General features: G+C 33.8%; 1 protein-coding gene across 1 annotated transcript; it reads right to left on the minus strand.

Moving 5' to 3' along the window:
* Positions 1-9,218: 9,218 nt before the first annotated feature.
* LOC113367453 lies at positions 9,219-10,022 on the minus strand. The gene has a single exon (XM_026609061.1). The coding sequence runs from the start codon at positions 10,020-10,022 to the stop codon at positions 9,219-9,221; it is 804 nt and encodes a 267-aa protein (XP_026464846.1).
* Between the last annotated feature and the right edge of the window lie 9,570 nt (positions 10,023-19,592).

A 19,592-nucleotide genomic window follows, 5' to 3' on the forward strand; every position in this document is an offset into this window, starting at 1 on the left:
CCAAGAGTACGAGAAATAAGCGATATTAGTAGAGTATTCTCATCAACATTTTGACAATTAAATTTTCATACAATTTGGGCATTTTTTCAGCATTTATTCTTTTTAATAATAAGCTATTGAATATGAACATTTTTATTCCGATAAATCTGTTGATCTAAGTAAGTTAAGGGGAGGGGGGCATCCATTAATCACGCAAGCTTTAAAGGGGGGGTGACAAAAATATCACGAGGGGGAGAGGAGGATCTAGTAAGATATCATGTGTATTTATTGTTTACTTCAATTTAAAAAAGGTTTTGAAAAATCAAAAAAACATTTTACGATTTTTCTAGGTACTAAAAATACCGTAATGTTGCATGGGAGGGGGGGCAATTTTAAATATTACCACGTATTACCAAAGGTGAGCTATAAAGAGGGGGTGACAAAAAATCACGAAATATCACGTGGGGGAGAATAGAGCCTACTAAGATCTCACGTGTTTTTTTACTTCATTTTAACAAAAAGTAAAATAAAAAAAAATTAAAAAAATCTAAAATTTTACGATTTTTCTAAGTAAGTACTAACATACTCGTACTGTTGCGTGAAAGAGGGAGGGGGTAGTTTTGAATATTACCAGAAAATCAAATTGTAATGTTTCCTGACACAAACGGCGCGTTTGCAACTCTATGAACTTGATGATTAATACATATTTAGTCGTATGAACTAAATATTAAAAGTATATAAAAATTTGAAGTGAGTTCACGGAGCGAATTTTGTCCTGAGCTTTTCGATGTTAACAGTTCGTAAATGCTGATAACATCGTCCGGCCTGGTCTCTCGTGTCAGCGCCCAGCTTGTGGTATTGTGATTGTGGAGTTGCGGTACAATATTGTGAGTGGCCGTTGTCGTTCAATAATATATGATCGGTACGTGCCATTATTGTGATTCTTACTCCTCGTTGTTTTGTATTGGCGTTACCGCACAGGTAGCCGTGACATGCCGACTTTACGAGCTTATCGTTAACTGGCTTAGTTCTAGCGTGACTCGACGGAGAACGCTATGGAATTTTTAATGAAGTGCGAATACCGTCGTTGCCGTTCTCGATTCACTTTTCAAACGGGAAATGATGTCATTTCTATTTTCGTTGATGCTTTCCAAGAAATGCTTTAACGCTTTTTACTACGAGATTACTTAAAAACTTCCCGTTCGGTGGGAGTAAGTCACTTTTGACTCAACTAAAGTAAATTTTCTTTAACATGAGTCAGAAATATCACATTACGCTAGTGAGTAATAAATGAATTAGTACAAATTGTGAGTAAATCACACCTACAATTTGCACTCATTAATTTATTTGTATATTATTTAACTCAGCTAACGAATAGTTTGACTTGATTTGATAAAGAAAATAATTGGATGTTTCAGAGCACGAGAAATATCGGTACCTTAGAAGATGCAGCTCACAATTCTATCGTATGTAAAGAAAAGATACTTTTTTCTTTCTTTTCATTCAAACTATTTAATAATTTCTTTGCTGATTAAGTATTCTTGGTTGATAAAAAGATAAATAATTAAAACGCAAAATATAGGTGCAAATGGCATTACGCCTTAAGGCATTAAAGGCTTATAAGGCAATATGGAGTTGATGTTTCCGATATTTGAGAATAAACGACTTAGAGGGCGTCGTTTTCACGTAAGTTTTCAGGGAGAGGAGGGTTTGGCAAAAAAAAACACGAAATATCACTTGAGGGAGGTAGAAATATTTGTGTATGTATTTTTCACCTAAATTTAAAAATTGAAAAATTTTACAATTCTTTCTCGTACCTGCGTAATGTTGAATATAACCGCGTATCATCAAGGGGGAGGGGGGTTCAAATATCCTTAAAAAATCGATCACGAGATTAATGGACGCCCCCTTATTTAATTACAATTGAAATTCAGTAACTTTTTGTAGCCCTTGTAAATTTCTAAAAAAGTTGTTTATGAATTCCATTACTATGCAAAATAATGAGGACGATGATCAATTTGAATTATTAAAATTAGTTTAGGATGTTTCGACGAAAATGTTGACAAACAATTGGTACTTATCTGCGAATTATCTGCCCATCTTTATATAAAACTAATCAATAGCAGTCGAGTTTCATTAAATGTATGAATTTGTTATACCATTTTTGAGAAAACGTCGACGAAGGAGCCAATTTTGGCCTAACTACAAATACATTTTATAATTCTGGTATCAAACAATTCAAAATCACTTGAAACATGTAGGAAACTGAAATTAGCCAATCGAATTTACTGACAAAAACATAAACCTTTCGTTCGGGAAGTGAGTAATATTTCTAATTTAGATCATAAATTTTAAATATTATCGATACAAATTATTTGTTTGTATTTAATCGACATTTAAGTATGTCTATGAAAGTCGAGAACTTTATATTCGTTTTATATGATTATATCACTAAGTTAATTATATTCTCAGCTTTTTGAGTCTAATTTTCTCTTATGAATTTTTTCATTTTGTACTTTTACCTTTCCGATTGAGAAGTTTGTTTTTGCGTAAATCATTAAGAACCGATTTTAAATATTTAAAAATCGTTCTAAAAATATTTATTAAGAATCGTATTGTTTAGTTTTTGCAAAAATCGAGTCGTTTCTTCATAATTGATTGTTAAAAACTTTTTTTGGCGATTTTAATGGAACCTTGATTAGCGATAGAGCTTTCGTTGGTAACAAAATCCAAAAAACATACTAAAATTTTAGAGGCCAACGACAAGAATATCAATTATAAAAGTTAATGTTTTGATCTTCAGCAGTGCTTTCCAAAAATAGTTCGTATATTTTTTAGGCACCAGTTCATTTTTCAATAATATGTAATAAAAAGTTGTATAAAATTGAGTAACTTGCAATAGTTTCTCACATTGCTGCATTACAGCAATTAGCTTCAATATAGACAAAGTGTGGTATGACTATTTATTCATAAACAAAAAAGTGTATCTAAAATATTGATATTTAATAAAAATTATCGTTTATTTGTTAAAATATTGATTTTTGATTGAATGCGCCTAATTAGCGATACCAAATTAAATCAAGGCGTTGCAATCCCAACCGTGAAATTGAATAAATGAAAAGCTCTCTACCAACTATATTTATTTAAAATTACTCCTAATTAATATATTGTTTTTTTATCGATTAAATAATTTTTTAAATAGTTTTCTTATTGATTAAATCGATTATTTACACATATCGGGAAGTTCATGCAAATTGCTACTTACTAGTTAAAAAAATACATTCTCGTATATAGGAACTTGAAAAGTTTTTTTATTCATAACGATTTTCTTGAATTTGATTTTACAGCATTCTTTATATATTTCATTTCTAAATATAATGGAATTTGTAGGGGGTAATCAATCAGAAATATAAAATTTATCACAAATTAGTGAGTTAATGAACTCTACGATCTTTTTGCACAACTGGCACAGCTTTCGTAAGTTGATAACCCATTTCAGTTTTCGTTATCGGACCGGATGTGATGTGTTCTGATGATCGTAACTTTGTAAATATTGACGCTGCTGCTTTATCGTTACATATTGAACGAAATTGATTAAATATCGTCGCCTGTCCTTGTAATAGCACACTTTTCTAAGAATTCATATGAAATTTGTTTGCATATTTGTACAAAAAATCTTTGAAATTCACAGAACCACACCTGAACTGCGACTGGTGGGAATTAATGTAATATTAAAAGGTACCATTAAATGTAAAGGTTATATAATAAATTTTGAATTTAATCGTAAATAAATTTAACTGTAGGCTTCAACTATTTTATAATAAATAATTTATTTATTATTATATCAATTCGATAATAGCTCTGTAAGTACAGATATTTAAATATCACATGTCAGCGAACGCAAAATTGATATCTATTACTTCGTGCTCTTTTAGTTTATTGATAATATTGTCAAGTTTGATTAAGTATTGCTGCCTTACTTTTACACTTTATTAGACAATAAGGAATAATTTTTATATCTTGAAGGTATTTATTGGGAAGTGGTTATGGAGTTGGATTAAATTTTCAATATTGTCTTATAGAATATTTGTACTCACTTCTTTCTATTTCTATTTCTCCTATTTCGAGTTTATTAATTGAATTATGTAATGATAACACGGGCCAACAAACAAAATGGTGCAAACGATTTTAATGCTATTTTTAAGTATATTTGGGGCGCTGATTTAAAAAATGACATTGTTTTTTTTTCTATGAGCTTTAGTTTTTAATATATGATATATAAGGAATGAAAGTACAAAATAGTAATACAATTAAGAATGTTATTCTAATGAGATATGCCTACTCGTACATACAAACTTACAAGACCCATTCGGCCTTAGTTGACACTGTGAAAAGTTCTTTTCCGTGACGACCTAGAATGGACCCGGTTTCGGCAACTTCTTTCCAAGTTCCAAACTAGAGCTGATACAAAAAAAATGGTTTGCAGATTTGAAATCAGCGCAAAAAATACTGTAGGAATCAGCTCTAACATTTGATGCACCAAAAATTTTTGTAGGTATGTGTAATTAGCCTATTTCGTATCAACATAGTAGTAACCAAACCATGAAGACCATTTCCCCGGTTTTGGTATTTACTTTTTGGAAGATTTTTGTTTTAAACAATTATTTTTACAATGAATTCTACATAATTTTGCCAGTTAGAACAAAATAAAACATCATGAAAATACATTTTTTATTACTCTTATATTGAATAATATTAGTAATTGGATAATTAGTAGTTGGTAATATTGGATATTAGTAGTTGATTCTCTACTTCTGGAAAATTTAAGGGTCTTATGAGCTGTTTTGATGAATTTCTCACAAATAAAGTTTGTTTGTAAGTTCCTGTGTAATGTCAGTTTTCAAGTTATCTCTATGTGACAATTTTTACAATTATTATCTTTATGTGACAATTTTACTTATACCGACTTTAGAAGAAGAATAGATTCCATAAAAACCTGTGCAACTCAAAAAATTCACTCATGAATTTCACGCATGGAAAAACCGTGCTAAACGAAAATGACTATAAAAATGCCCCTTTTACCAGTTTTTTATATGATGTATAACAAACACATTGGATGAAAAATAAATATTAATGAATTTAATATCAAGCACTTTTCAAAAATTATAAGAATATTTATTTATTTCAATAATAAAACAAATATAACAAAACCTATTTTAAAATCAAAATTATACATTCATTTAATTGATTACGATAAATAAGACTTAACTTAACATTCTATTTTTATTCAAATTTAATTGTAATTACATAAAATTTAGTTTGATCATAAACGGGGAGTTACTATATTATTTACATATTTCCATCATAGACATATAACAAATTACTATGAATTCGTATTCGTATTGACAGTAAAAGAGTGAAAATTATGTTTGTAATGTGATGAGTTTTTTCACTGGGAAATATATTGCTATCTAGATATTCAAGTAAAAATCAATGTCACTACTGTTTTCAGATTGATTATGCAAAATCTGAGATACTTTATGCACTTCTTTGTCCTGGTTTAGAAACGTGCGAGATGTCTCTAGAGAGCAGTGACGATATCTCTACTTCTTAAAAACCAATATCAGAAGAATGCATAAAGTAGGGAAAAAATTAGAGTCGATATAACATGTCTTTTGGTATTAAATGTACCACTATTATCACTTCTGGATGCATCCAAAAATAAAAACAGTTTCACGTGCAAATATTTTTCCAAATAAATTCATCCCCAGGGTGTGATTGATTTACACGAGTCGTTCTAAAAGTCTTGTTCAAGAAGTGCCGAAACTCCAATTTTTACTGCAAGATTTTCCACAAAATCAATCGAAGTTCCTTTACTAATCTTTGGTATACTACCAATGAAATGCGTATGTTAATTTATAATAATAGTTTATTGACAGTTCATATACATAGATCTCTTATCGCGACAACAACCCGGTACCGACTGCCTGTTGAGCAATCCATACGCGCCATCCGGCACGACCCTTACGACGGCGACGTTGCCATACGCCTACAGTACTCCCCCTCTAGTGACGAAGTTCACGAAAATCCGGCCTGCCAAAAATCCGGAAACCGAACTCGGCGTCCTCGTCTTGTTGAAGAGTTTGGTTGTGCAACTGGCTCAGGCTCTGTCGGGCTCAACGGCTGAGATCTGCTGTTGTTGTCAGATTCTCGCTGGATTGTTTGCGGAATCTCATTAGACTGCGACGGAACGGATTCAGCATTTTCTTCTGGCGCTAGTGTGTATGCTGGCTTCAAACGGTCGATAGATATGGTGACATCTTTGCCACGCATACATACCACAAAAGACTTTGCTGATCTGGACTTTACCTCAAAGGGACCTTCATATGGATTCTGCAGAGGTCTCTTTGGGCCGTCGTTTCGAACAAAAACGCTCTCCGCAGTTGCTAAATCTTTGAAGACAAATGTTCTCTTCTGGCCATGTCGCGTTCCATTGATGGGGCATATATTTTGCATGTGGTCCCGCAGGTTATTTACAAAGTTTCTCTCGCCGTAGTTACTCGTCGGTGTTACGTGTAGCATTGGTCCAGGCAATCGCAAGGCTTCGCCATATACCATTTCCGCAACAGTAGCTTGCAGATCCTCTTTCCACGCTGCACGAATTCCTAACATAACCGTCGGTAATATTTCTGTCCATCTTTCACTGCTATGGCATCTGATAGCTGCTTTGAGCTGGCGGTGGAATCTTTCGACCATCCCATTGGCTTCGGGATGGTATGCCGTAGTCTTGTAATGACTCGTGCCAAGCAGCTGATTTAATTCACTGAATATTCGTGACTCGAACTGCCTTCCTTGGTCCGACGTCAGCCGCAGCGGTATACCAAATCTTGCAATCCAATTAGAATAGAAGGCTCGCGCTACGGTGGAGGCTTCTTGGTCTCTGATTGGAATTGCTTCCGGCCATCTCGAAAATCTGTCGATGCATGTAAGGCGATACCGATATCCTTCTGACAATGGCATTATCACTATATCGATATGCACGTGCTCAAATCTACCCGATGGAAGTTCAAATTGTCCAGTTGGGGCCTGCACGTGCCTACTGACTTTTGCACGCTGACATGCGACGCAACATCGAGCCCACTCGCGGCAATCCCGTTTGATGTACGGCCACACATATCTTTGTGTAACTAGCTTGATCGTAGCATTCATACCGGGGTGTGACAATCCGTGTAAGCTATCAAACACCGCCCGCCGTAACTTTGTTGGAACATACGGTCTAACTGTTCGCGTAGAGGTGTCGCACAAGACTGACACGTCTTGGTCCTCAAATCGAATAAGTTTCAGTTTGAGCGACGTGTTGTTTTCGGTGCGCAACTTAGCTATTTCTTCATCTATTCTCTGCTCCGCTGCTAATAACTTTATATCTATTCCGGCACTTCTTAGAGTCTCCACCCGCGATAATGCGTCGGCGACAACATTTTTCTCTCCCGACATATGACGTACATCGGTCGAAAATTGGGCGATAAAGTCTAAATATCGGAATTGACGAGGCGAACACTGACTATCCTTCTTGACAAATGCGAACACTATTGGTTTATGGTCAGTAAAAATTGTAAAAGTTCTTGCCTCAACCATGTGACGAAAGTATTTCACCGCTTCATACACTGCAAGTAGTTCACGATCGTAAGTTGCGTATTTCCGTTCCGTTGTGCTCAGTTTTCGCGAAAAGAATGCCAAAGGTTGCCAGCTGTTAGCGACCTGCTGCTGTAATGAGGCTCCAATGGAATGTTCTGAAGCGTCGCAGAAAATAGCTAAATGAGCATTAGCGTGTGGGTGGGATAGTAGTGCTGCTTGAGCCAGACTCTCCTTACACGCTTCAAAAGCAGCTGACGTATGCGCTGTCCACTCTACCGGGGTTTTGCTTTTCGGATCTCCACGCAGAAACTCATTTAATGGTGCTTGAATTTGAGCGGCATTTGGTATGAACCTTCTATAAAAGTTTAGCATGCCCAAAAACCGCCTCAGCTCTTGCGTTGTCGCTGGCTTTGTGAATGTCCTAATAGCTTCAACCTTCTCTGGCAAGGGGCGAGTACCCTCAGCCGAAACCTCCTACCCCAAAAACTTTACGCTTGTTTGGCCGAACACACATTTAGCTGGGTTTATTACAACTCCAAATTCCAAAAGTTTACCAAACAGTGTCTCTAGGTGCTCCATATGTTCTTCCTCGGACGACGAAGCTACAAGAATGTCATCGATGTAGGCGTAACAAAAATCTAACCCTTGCAACACCTCATCGATAAATCTCTGGAATGTTTGCGCGGCGTTGCGCAATCCAAACGTCATGTACGGAAACTCATATAGTCCAAACGGTGTTGTAATAGCGGTTTTTGCAATATCTTCTTCCGCCACCGGAATTTGGTTAAACGCTTTCACCAAGTCTATAGTCGAGAATATAGTTTTTCCGTCTAAGGCTTGGGCGAAATCATGAATATGGCGTACTGGATATTTGTCAGGCTTCGTTCGCGCATTCAAACCTCTATAATCGCCACATGGACGCCACTCATCACACCCTTTTGGAACCATATGTAGCGGGGCTGCCCAACAACTTTTCGATGGTCGAGCTGTTCCTAATTTCAGCATAGCTTCAAACTCCTTTCTAGCAGCAATTAGTCTGTCCGGAGCTAATCTCCGAGGTTTTTGAACCACCGGCGGTCCAGGACTTGTCTCTATATGGTGCTGCGTCGCGTGCTTGCGTAACCTAACAGCGCCGTCTGGTCGTGTTAAACCAGGAAACTTTTCAAGCAACTTATGGTACGCTGTTGAACCCGTTACCACCTTTATAGTCGCTATTGATCCCGCTGCAATATCCGCCTGCGCCGTTAATCCTGTCATAGCATCCGTTATTTGGCGATTTTTCACATCCACAATCAAACCGTAGTAAGCGAGAAAATCTACACCAATTATTGGTTGCGTAACGTCTGCTATAATGAAGTTCCACGACAGGTCGCGACGTAGCCCAAGATCAACCACCATTGCCACCGTACCATAGGTTGCAATCGTCGTATTATTCGCGGCGGCTAGCTGGTATGCAATCCTCTTCCTATTTGGATTGCATAATAATGAGCGCGGAAACGCTGAAACGTCCGACCCCGTATCAATCAGGTACGACACCTGACTCTTTCTGTCACTTAGGCAAACACGGCGGCTTATCTGTCTCTCTGGGCGTAAATCGTTTGCCGCTAATAACGATGGCCCACGGAGTTTTCCGAACGCATGTCGCACGGCGATCGACATCTCATTGCATTCCGACCGAACCGTCGATGATATTCGCAAAGCGTTCGTACGCGCTCTTCCGAACCTGACCGAGTACTTGCGGGCGTACGCGATCTGCGCCTACGGCGAAGGGATGAACCGTCTCGTCGATCCTGTACCTGCTTTCTCAAGTCAGAAATCTCGGCTCGCATGTTCCGCAATTCTGACGCGAGGTTGCCGTAAAAATCGTCGTGCGCTGATGTGCTTGCAATCGCCATTGTTGTTGCACCCGATGCTGTCTCTAATTCCATAATTCTGTCGGCGGCTTTCGCATTCAAATCTATGTCACTGTTTTCCCGTATAGATATTAATGCTTGCACATGCGTAGGCAATCGCGACGACCACATTAAGTTCAGCATTTCTTTTGAAACAGCTGAACCCGCTAATGAGCGTAGGTGCCGTAAAAACTGTGATGGAGTTCTATCACCCATTTCCTGACCTTCCAACAACTGGCGTAGCTTTGTTTCATCGGAAATGCCATACCGTTTCAACAATTCCTTTTTCAACGCACTATATGGATTATCTTTAGGGGGTTTCAGAATTATATTGCGAACTTCTGACGCATACCGCGGGTCCAACTTACTAACGACCGTATGAAATTTTGAACTTTCATCCTTCACATTAGCGTGCACAAACACACTTTCCGCTAAAGCAAACCACAACTCTGGGTCCTGCTCGTAAAAATGTGGCAAATTTACGTTATCGCGGGACACTACTACTGGCGTACTCATGTTTTCCACTGCACTTAACTTTTTCGCACGAGAATTCATTTAAAATTTACACACACACACTAAATCACGTCGGGGTCACCACTTTGGTATACTACCAATGAAATGCGTATGTTAATTTATAATAATAGTTTATTGACAGTTCATATACATAGATCTCTTATCGCGACAACAACCCGGTACCGACTGCCTGTTGAGCAATCCATACGCGCCATCCGGCACGACCCTTACGACGGCGACGTTGCCATACGCCTACAAATCCTATGCATTCTATGTGAAAAATTAAAATAGGACTCTGCCTTCTCTTTTTCACATGACACGAAACAAATCAGTTGTTTTTACGAGCATCAGTGTCGTGATTTGTAGAAGAGATTTCTTCCCGAATTCTCGTTTTCGTCTGCATCGTCGCGTCTTGTTGACAAACAAACGACCTCATCCGTGCCACGTGTTTATGCGCGATCATTTTTAACACGGGCTTTTTGTATATCGCCTGTAATGCGACATAACAGCTTTGCCGCATGCTCTGCTTGTTGGAGGGCCGATTCATGAGAAAAATATTGGGACATGGGATAACTTTTATCTATAATTGATAATAAGGACATTTTTTCACTTTTTTATGGTGCTGGATGGATAACTTACTGTGTGTCCATGACTGTCTGAATCAGTTCTGAAATTCGGATAATGAAATAAAATTATTACTTCTCATCCAAAAATCGCAATTTAAAATTTCTCGCTAAAGATTTATTTTTTTCATTATTATTTTGAACGGCAATCAGAATTTATGAGTTCTATAAGCTGTTGTACAGATTTGATTCTAGTCGGTTCTACATATGGCAATCCAAACAGTTGTCCCATCTCTGTGTGATGAATTATTTTTACAATTTCTGTGATAGAGTGAATATTTTTTAATGCAGCAATGAATAATCAGAACAATTTTTAATTGGACACATCATACTATCTATATTTCCAATTGAACACCATTGTCACTACTACTTGATGCCATTCTGCTCGAAGCAAGTATCGAACTCTGGACCTCTGATTCAAGTCCAGTTGTTCTAGACATTTACCTACGAGCGAGTAGAGAAATTGAAAATGGGATTTGATAATTAATTCATTCTGCTAGTCTTTAATTATATTTATATAAAAACGATTATTTGAAACTGGAAAGTACCTACTAAACTCAATTACCAAATAGCAAGAGATTTATTGTTTAACGCATTCGGCTTTATTTCACAGACTCTTCATACTGTTACTGATTTGATATTTGTTAGGAGTTATTAGCGCTTTTACACTGAAAAGCTTAAATCAAAAGCACATTTATTTATCTGTTCATCATTTTCATTTATATTTTTGTATTTAATTTTTTTATTTTTTAGAGTCCTCAACAATTTCGTATTATAAAACTTAAATAAAGTTTTGATTGACAAGAAAAAAAAATATCTAGCTGAGAATATTTTGAAGGGAACTGATCCGCTTTACTTATTCCTTGCGTCTCCTAACATCTCAGCTCTATTTCTATTTCTTAGAGCCATTTACGAAATAGTTTAAAATTAATATTTAAATTATTAATTGTGTATACTTTATTCGGTTTTTATATTTGTTTATTGTAAACAAAAGTTCAATTCCAATAATAACTTTAATTTTGATAATGTTTTCTCGTGATGAATTGGGTGTATAACCGTGTAAGTTGTAGTTATTATGTAATTATTTTCAATTTCATTGAAGGGCCAACTTTTTATTTATATGAATACATTACATTGAAATTACAAACTTGATTAGTCTTTTTTTCCTCCAGTGTAAACTTCACTCCAAAACTATTTCTTTCACGAGTTAAATTTATTTGACTTAAATTCGTTAATTTGTATAACAAACATCATTCTGCCCCAATTACAAAGTTTCAAGCCAACAATATCACCTTATAAACTAATAATATCAGCGGGATATCGCGGCAGGTGCAGAATTTGGCATAGGATGCACCTGGTCGGAGTTTATTTTTATGCACTTTTTATCAGACTAATGATTGAATATTTTAGGGTTAGTAATTAATAGATATTGATTAAAAATAATGGATCGTAAAGCATATAAATTATATTTTTACTTAAAAAATAATATTTTTTTTAATTATTGCATTCACTTTATGCTAACCTTGCTCGTTTTCATAGCTAATGCTAATATCATGATTCTAAAATTCATTACACTTTTGGCACACTTATAATAAATTTGCTATTCTGCTCTTATTTCACCCTTTATATTGTGCAAAACCATGTTCATACAGTTCATCTTACTATTGGACAAATTTTGTAACCTAGAAGTTCAATAACTTGCCTAATATTAGAAATGAAGAGTTAAGTTTTATGTTCGGCATTATCCTCAACTTTTGCTGTAGCCTGAAGGAAAATTTCATACAGTTTTAGATTCTTTTATCATTATACTTAGGGGGAAAATATTAACAAGTAGCACAATTCAAATTATAATAATACGATGAACAATTACAACAGCATGTTTATTTTGGCGCGAAGTCTTTCGCCTCTGCACTTCCAAAATGCTCCTGGCCAACTCCACTTAACAGCTGCTCCAGATGTGCAAGCTCAGTTTATAATAAGATATTTTTTATAATAACTTTTTTATCAATTTACATATCAAAAGCGAATTGCAACACAATATGATTCGAAAATGATGTTGTTTAGTCTAATGTGTATGTTATGACACCATCTTCCATACTGTTGTACCATAAACAGTTTCATTCAATAGTTATGCATATCGAATGAACATGTTTTACTTCACTAACAACTGCATTCGCACTTGTAACAAACAAGTTATCAATAAATATGATACCACCGGCTTAGAGACACCTCACAAGAAGAGCTTTTTTAGAGATGGGTCTCGATCGATGCTAGTCGAACATGCAAAGATAAATAAATACTTAAGAAAAAACCTTCTTGATTGTCACAAATCTCTTAGTGTATCAACATACATATTTATAATGAACATATAGCTTTCTAATTAGACGTGGATATGAGGGAGCGTCCATTAATCAGGAGATTTTTGAACCCCCCCCCCCTTGCTTTTGGTGATACGTGGTGATATTTAAACTTATCTTCCCTCCCCCACCAAACATTACGTTTATTTTTCAAAGAAAAGTCAAAAGAAAAAAATCGTACAATTTTTTTTTTAAATATTTGGAATTTTTTTTAATTCTTGTAAAAAATAAATACACGTGATATCTTACTAGACCCCTTCCTCTCCCACGTGATATTTTATATTTTTTTTGTCAAAACCTCCCCCCTCCACAATTAGTATGTGAGCATTTTGATTCTATTGGACTTCCTCGTTGCTTATCGGTTAGAGCTTTGGCTTTTTCTCGAGATTGTTAAAAGTTCTTAACATTCCTCTTAAAATATGATTATTAAAAACAATCAGCATCAGATTATCTCTAAATATATTTAATAGAGACAGACACAAAAGCTTATAGGACCATTAAGTTCTAATTGCTTTAATTCTAAGTTCGAAATAAAATTGGAATTTTACTGTTCCATGCTACTTTATTGTACTTATTGGAATTGCAACTATATAATCGTTAAAACTAAGTTTAACACAAGTGCATATTTGTCAAAAGTTTGTAAATAATCATACATGCATCCTAAAACATCAATATTGAAGAAACTGCAAATTGTCGGATTCTTAATAAATATTAACTGTGTATTATGTTAAATTGCGAACATCGAATTTTTTTATTTTTCAAGATGCAATTACAATCTATTTTATATTGATATTTACCAAAATCAATTAGTATTTATGAATAATAATATGCAAGGTTTTTTGGTGATGATTGAGAAAATATTTGTAATCTAAAAGCATCTATAATAAAAGCATCGATAATAGTTTTTTTTTTTAATTTATAAATTATCGTTAAAGCCAAAATATATTATTTAATATATTATTTAGAATAATTTAAAGTTTGTTCGGTAAGGGTATGAATTTATATGATGACAAAACTGCGAATTTTAGTAGAGTTATCTTTGAATTTAATAAGATTTTTTTTTTATTTTTAAATATGCAATTAAAGGATGCTTCTATACTACTAAAATCATATAGTAATTATGATTATATGCAAGGTTAAAACCAAGCAGAGCTTACCCAGTGGTATCCACTTTTTTAGAGAGGACTGAGAAAATAATTGTAATCTAAGAACATCAAATAATACACTTTTTAACATTTTTTCTCGAAGTTTATCGTTAAAGCCAAAAAGTTCAAAATGATTTAAAATAGTTTCAAGTTTGTTCGGTAAGGTTATGAATTTATGTGATGACAGAACTGAGAAATTTAGTGAGTTTTTTTCAATTTGATTTCTGATGTCATGTCGTTGGAATGACCTGTATTACTATATATAAACACGTTAAAACTTACTACAGTTATTTCTAAAATGCGCTCGAGAATTCAATAAAGTTAATACTACAAATAATAACTTTATTTAACAATCATAAAGATCCAAAATTATACTCGCATTCTTTATAAATGAGTTTTTTTTAATTCACGTTCAGATTTAAATACAGTGAACAACCCTAGTTAAAGAGTTTGTATTGTAATAAGCACATTAATCTAGTAATTGAAAATTGACTGAATAGGCTTTCATCACTCTGCTGAATAATTAAAGTTTTATATATTTTTGGTTGTGATGTGTTGAATTTCTATGAAATTTTATTCTGCAATCTGTATATTTTATTACATTCATTAGGCAGAGAATACTGACAAATTGTGATAAAATCAAGTCGATTACAAATTAGTAGATACACCCAGTGACATATCTACAATCTATTAGAGCTAATTGAAATATGATAAGAAAAATAATAGAAACAAAAGGAAAAAGAACAATAATATATAGCAAAATGAAAGTATTAAAGTTAATAATATACTGGTTAGCTGGTCTTCCAGGTAGGCTTGGCCGGATACTTTGTTAGGATGGACGCCTATTCTGTTTTTATATTTGTTGGCAACCACTGTTATTTGTTCTAGAATTGTAGGTATGCATGTGTCTTTGTGAATGATCCATGTTGGTAAATAGTTGGTTCTAATATAAATTGAATCTAATCAATGGTGTTTCCATTAAAATCGATATTTTCCGTGTATCTCTCATCCCTAATGCTGTAAAACACATCCTCTTCTCGGCGTGTCGAATGGCGAGATCGTATTGTTTTGTCTAGTGCGAATTCATTGCAAAAACAAAAAGCAACTGTCGATGACTTCTGAATCAGTAAACCTTGTAACGTGATCGCCCACATTGCTGAGAAATATGATCACATCCCATTCGGGTCGGACGCGGCGCGGTGGCGTCAACTATAGCCCTGCGATATCGTTAGACGATAACATTTATGATCAACCACTGATCTCCTATATCATGGATAGTTAAATAAGTATACTTTGCTAATATTTTGTTGTTAAATAAGTATAATATCAGGACATATTTATTTTCTCTCTCCACCAATTCTATCACTTACATTTTCTGACTTTTCTCTTAGGTTATCTTGGTTTCATAAAGGTCCGCGGGTAAAAAGGTCTACCATCATTATCTCAAAAATTAGTAAGGCATGGTACTTGTTCACGATACTATTTTAAAGTAAAGTGATAAATTTAACAGAAATTCTTACCAAAGCAAGAATTATGGTAGTAGTAAAAGTTGATAAATATTTTTGTTTATTTTGATTAAAAATATCAAACAAAAAATAAACGAAAACAATCTTACAATTTCTGTCTTATTTCTGTCCGAATTACAAGTGAATATCTGTCTATCTTATTCATAATCTGCAATTTTTTTCACTTATTACTTGTGACGTCTTATTAAAATAGCTATTTTTGAATATAGCTCAGAATCATAGTTAAAGAACATTTTCTTCCTCTTTGATACTGTTCTTTTTTTCAAAAATGTTGCAAAATTTCTTAAGATATTATGCGAACCAATGTATATACAGCACTTTATCATTCAATCACAGTTTCCCAAACTTTTTCGTGTCGTGGACCCCTTGTGCTTTGGCCTATTTACCCGACATTGATTTTTTTTATTATAAATTTCTAGCCGTACTAACGGCGTATTTTGATCCACTCCTTGGGGACCCAGAATTAATTTTTTCGCTGACCCCCTGAATGTTGTCATGGGCCCATGGGGGTTTAGAGTATAAATGAAGACATAGTATCAAATCTTGGCATTCTTCATAACGATCATAGTATCAAGGCATTCTTCATTGTATCTGTGTTTTAATTTCGTTTGTCTTTAAAAATTTTGAATTTGTTTTGATCTTTACGACCAAAAATTAACAATCTTTTTTTGAACCTGACATCACACTTAAGCCCTATAATTATTATGTGATTTGAAAAAATTTTTTGATACTTGTGTGTAAAAAATTGTAATCAATTACATTCAGTAATTTTTGGATGGTGCCACTTTGAATACGGAAAGAATTAAGCAGCATTTTTGACATATTTTACTTTTTTGCTATAGAAAATGTAAAAAAACTGTTTAGGTCAAAATGAAATTTTATTCTTGGTATTTTGATGTCCATGATACACCAAGTCCTAGAAGTACGATTGAACCTGATAAAGACGAACAATAATACATGAGAAATTTAACAGTTCATGGTCACTCAAAAGATCTGAGATTTTCCTCGAAACTCAATGTATGGTTTTCATAGAAAGGAACCTGTGCAATCGCACTGGCGTTCGCAATTCGCCTCTGAAAAGTCTTGAAAATTATCAGGTTTTGAAGCGAATTGTCACTATGAATATCAAATGGGATGAAGAATACAATACACGCAATTGCCCATAAAACAAAAAAGAACCTGCTCAAAACAGATGCAAAGCTGAAATTTGCCAGAAAAAGGTGATGCAGTATGTTTGGTAAGATATAAAGGAGTTGTTCATTTTTCAGCTTTGCCAGGATAACGTAACTGTTGATTCGGATACCTTATGTCATCAGGTGGATAAACTAAATGATATACTTCAATAGAAAAGATCAGAATTAACCCACAAGAAAGGTATAGTCCTGCATCAAAAATTTTTAGGCGGTAAAACCTTTACCTCAAATCAGCCTGTCAAAAAGCACGTTGATCAGTTTTTTGCCAATAACGACCAAAAAATTTATGATTTCGGAATTAAGCTAATACCAAAAATATGACAAAATATGTTCGATCAAAACTACCAATACATAATTTATTAGAGTAATTGTTTATTTTACGAAAATTACGTGCCAAAATGTCTAGAAAAAACTAAGTTACTTTCCGAACAACCCAATACATCAATCCATCAATCAAAACTGATCGAGAATGGTCTGTGAACTTGAATTAGTAAAATGATAAAACTAATAAATGATGCAACCGCTCAGTATAAATTTGCAACTTCCTAATGATAAAATGTCGTAATAGTAAAATATTACAACACATCTGTCAATTTGTCTCCTAGTTTTTCGTTTTACGCGGACGTTTAAATGCGGCATCAGCGCAAACGAACGAGTTTTACGGACGGCGATGCCCATGCGAAAGTCGTATAACATAAATTTAGTAATTTGGTTTGATGCGTTCGTGCACTTGGGGTGTCATGCATCGTAGATCATCGTTTGGTGTAAGGAATATTATGATTTAGATGCATATGACTATAAAGACGTACACTGAATATAAGATTACAGGCTGAAATAATTAACGTCATTAATATTACATTCAAAAACAGCCACGTAGAGTTGAGTTTTATTGTTAAAATGATGTATGAATCCTTTTCAAATTGTATTCGTTTAAAATTAATTACAATTAATATCTTTGAAATTTATAGGCTTTAAATTGTTCAAAATGAAATAGTATGAATGATACATTGTTAGATAAAGGAATAAAATATTACTGGAAGATTTTTTTTTGTATCAAACCCGTATCACTTGATGCAGAACCTAGTCGTGACATTTTTTTACAGCTCTTACATGTAGGTACTTTTTTCGATTATATTCCTGATTAGGCATATCATTGGTGACTTAATCCTTCTATTAAGTTTTTTATGATTTCAGAGATTTTGCAACTATTTACATTACTGGTATCGTCTTGTAGGATAGTTTAGAGCTCAAAAGTCTAAGTTGTCTTTTAACAATTATACAGTAAAAATCAAACCATGTTCATTAAAACTCCCAGCTCATTCATCATTGTAGAACTATGTTATTTCAACTGTTTGTAAAAAAAAATAGCATCTGTTTCTTTCTACCCCATAGGCGCGGTGAAAATGGGCAGCCAGAAAACGTTTAATGCGAATCTTATACTATCTTGATTTCAAAATATCAATAGCATTGTTGGAATAACTATTAATTTAATGTATTTGTCTATCGTAAAATTGCTTATTTAATTATTTCAACTATACTATTCTATTTACTATTATCTAATTGTTTAAATTTCTGCCAGTCTAAAGGTTCAGTTGGCTTTTATAAAAGTTCTATAAAAAATGTTAAAAATTATAATCCATCTTATAAATCAGTTAAATAACATAAATTAAAAATTATATTCTGGTATTATAAACTAAAGAACAGAGCGCAAAATCAAAAAAAAAAATCTACCAAAGAAGAAAAACGTTTGTTAACTATACGATTACACGTATTGGACTTTTTTAATTTTTATCATCGATTGTTTGAATCGTTAATATAAATAAATTATTATAAATTTATGATAAATTAAATCAGTGATATTAGCACCTCAATTTAATCATATTGAATTAGTTATAATTTTGTTCAATTAAATATCAGTGGAAATGATTTATATTTTTGTAAATTATAAATACAATTCTTACAACCCTGCTTTGTTTGAACATCTAATTCCTGGTATCGTAGCAGGTTCCCACATTTATAAGGGTGGTCTTCTGTATTATATCACACAATCATAAAAATGTCAGTCGAGCGATTCAGATTAGCCAAATTTATCAGTGCTGGCGCTCATATTTCTAAACAGATCAATAGAACTCGCCGGCAAGCCCGAATGTAATACGACACTTCACTTGTCATGTTGTTTCCGAAGAAACTATTAGTCTAGTAATCTAATTTATTGGTAATTTAATAGTTTGTCTGGTAATCGCATTAGCATTGATTATAAAGAACTTTTTGGCTAGGTTCTTATCCATTAGTTGATTATAATTAAGTAAGAAGAATATAGTACATTCCATTTTGACTACATATATAAGAAAAAAATATGTTAGTGATTTCAACAATACATTGATATTTTATAATAATTTGAAACATTATCAATACTTTAAGTTTATAAAATTAGTTATCTTACATTAGAATAGCTTACTATCATTTTATTGGATAGCAGTATATCGTGAACAACACGATAAGGACGTGAGCTAGCCCAAGCTAGTCTCTGAGTTTGATTCCAACCTCAGCTAACCTCGATAACAAGCAGTATGATATCAAATTATCATTTGGAGTTGTAGATCTCAAATATAATTTCAAGTGAAAATCACCTTTTGCGGACATCACATACAAGTCAATACTACTAGTAAATAAAAGTCAATAATATAGTATTTGGTATGCGACATGTCTAATATATGTATTACGAGTAA

Source organism: Ctenocephalides felis, unplaced genomic scaffold (genome assembly GCF_003426905.1).
Source record: "Ctenocephalides felis isolate EL2017-DRISC unplaced genomic scaffold, ASM342690v1 CF-g0.4_SCAFFOLD_01170, whole genome shotgun sequence".
Classification (NCBI taxonomy): domain Eukaryota; kingdom Metazoa; phylum Arthropoda; class Insecta; order Siphonaptera; family Pulicidae; genus Ctenocephalides; species Ctenocephalides felis.

Excerpts from the sequence above, each read along its gene's own strand:
- LOC113367453 (XM_026609061.1), bottom strand. The coding sequence starts at position 10,022 with ATGAGTACGCCAGTAGTAGTGTCCCGCGATAACGTAAATTTGCCACAT.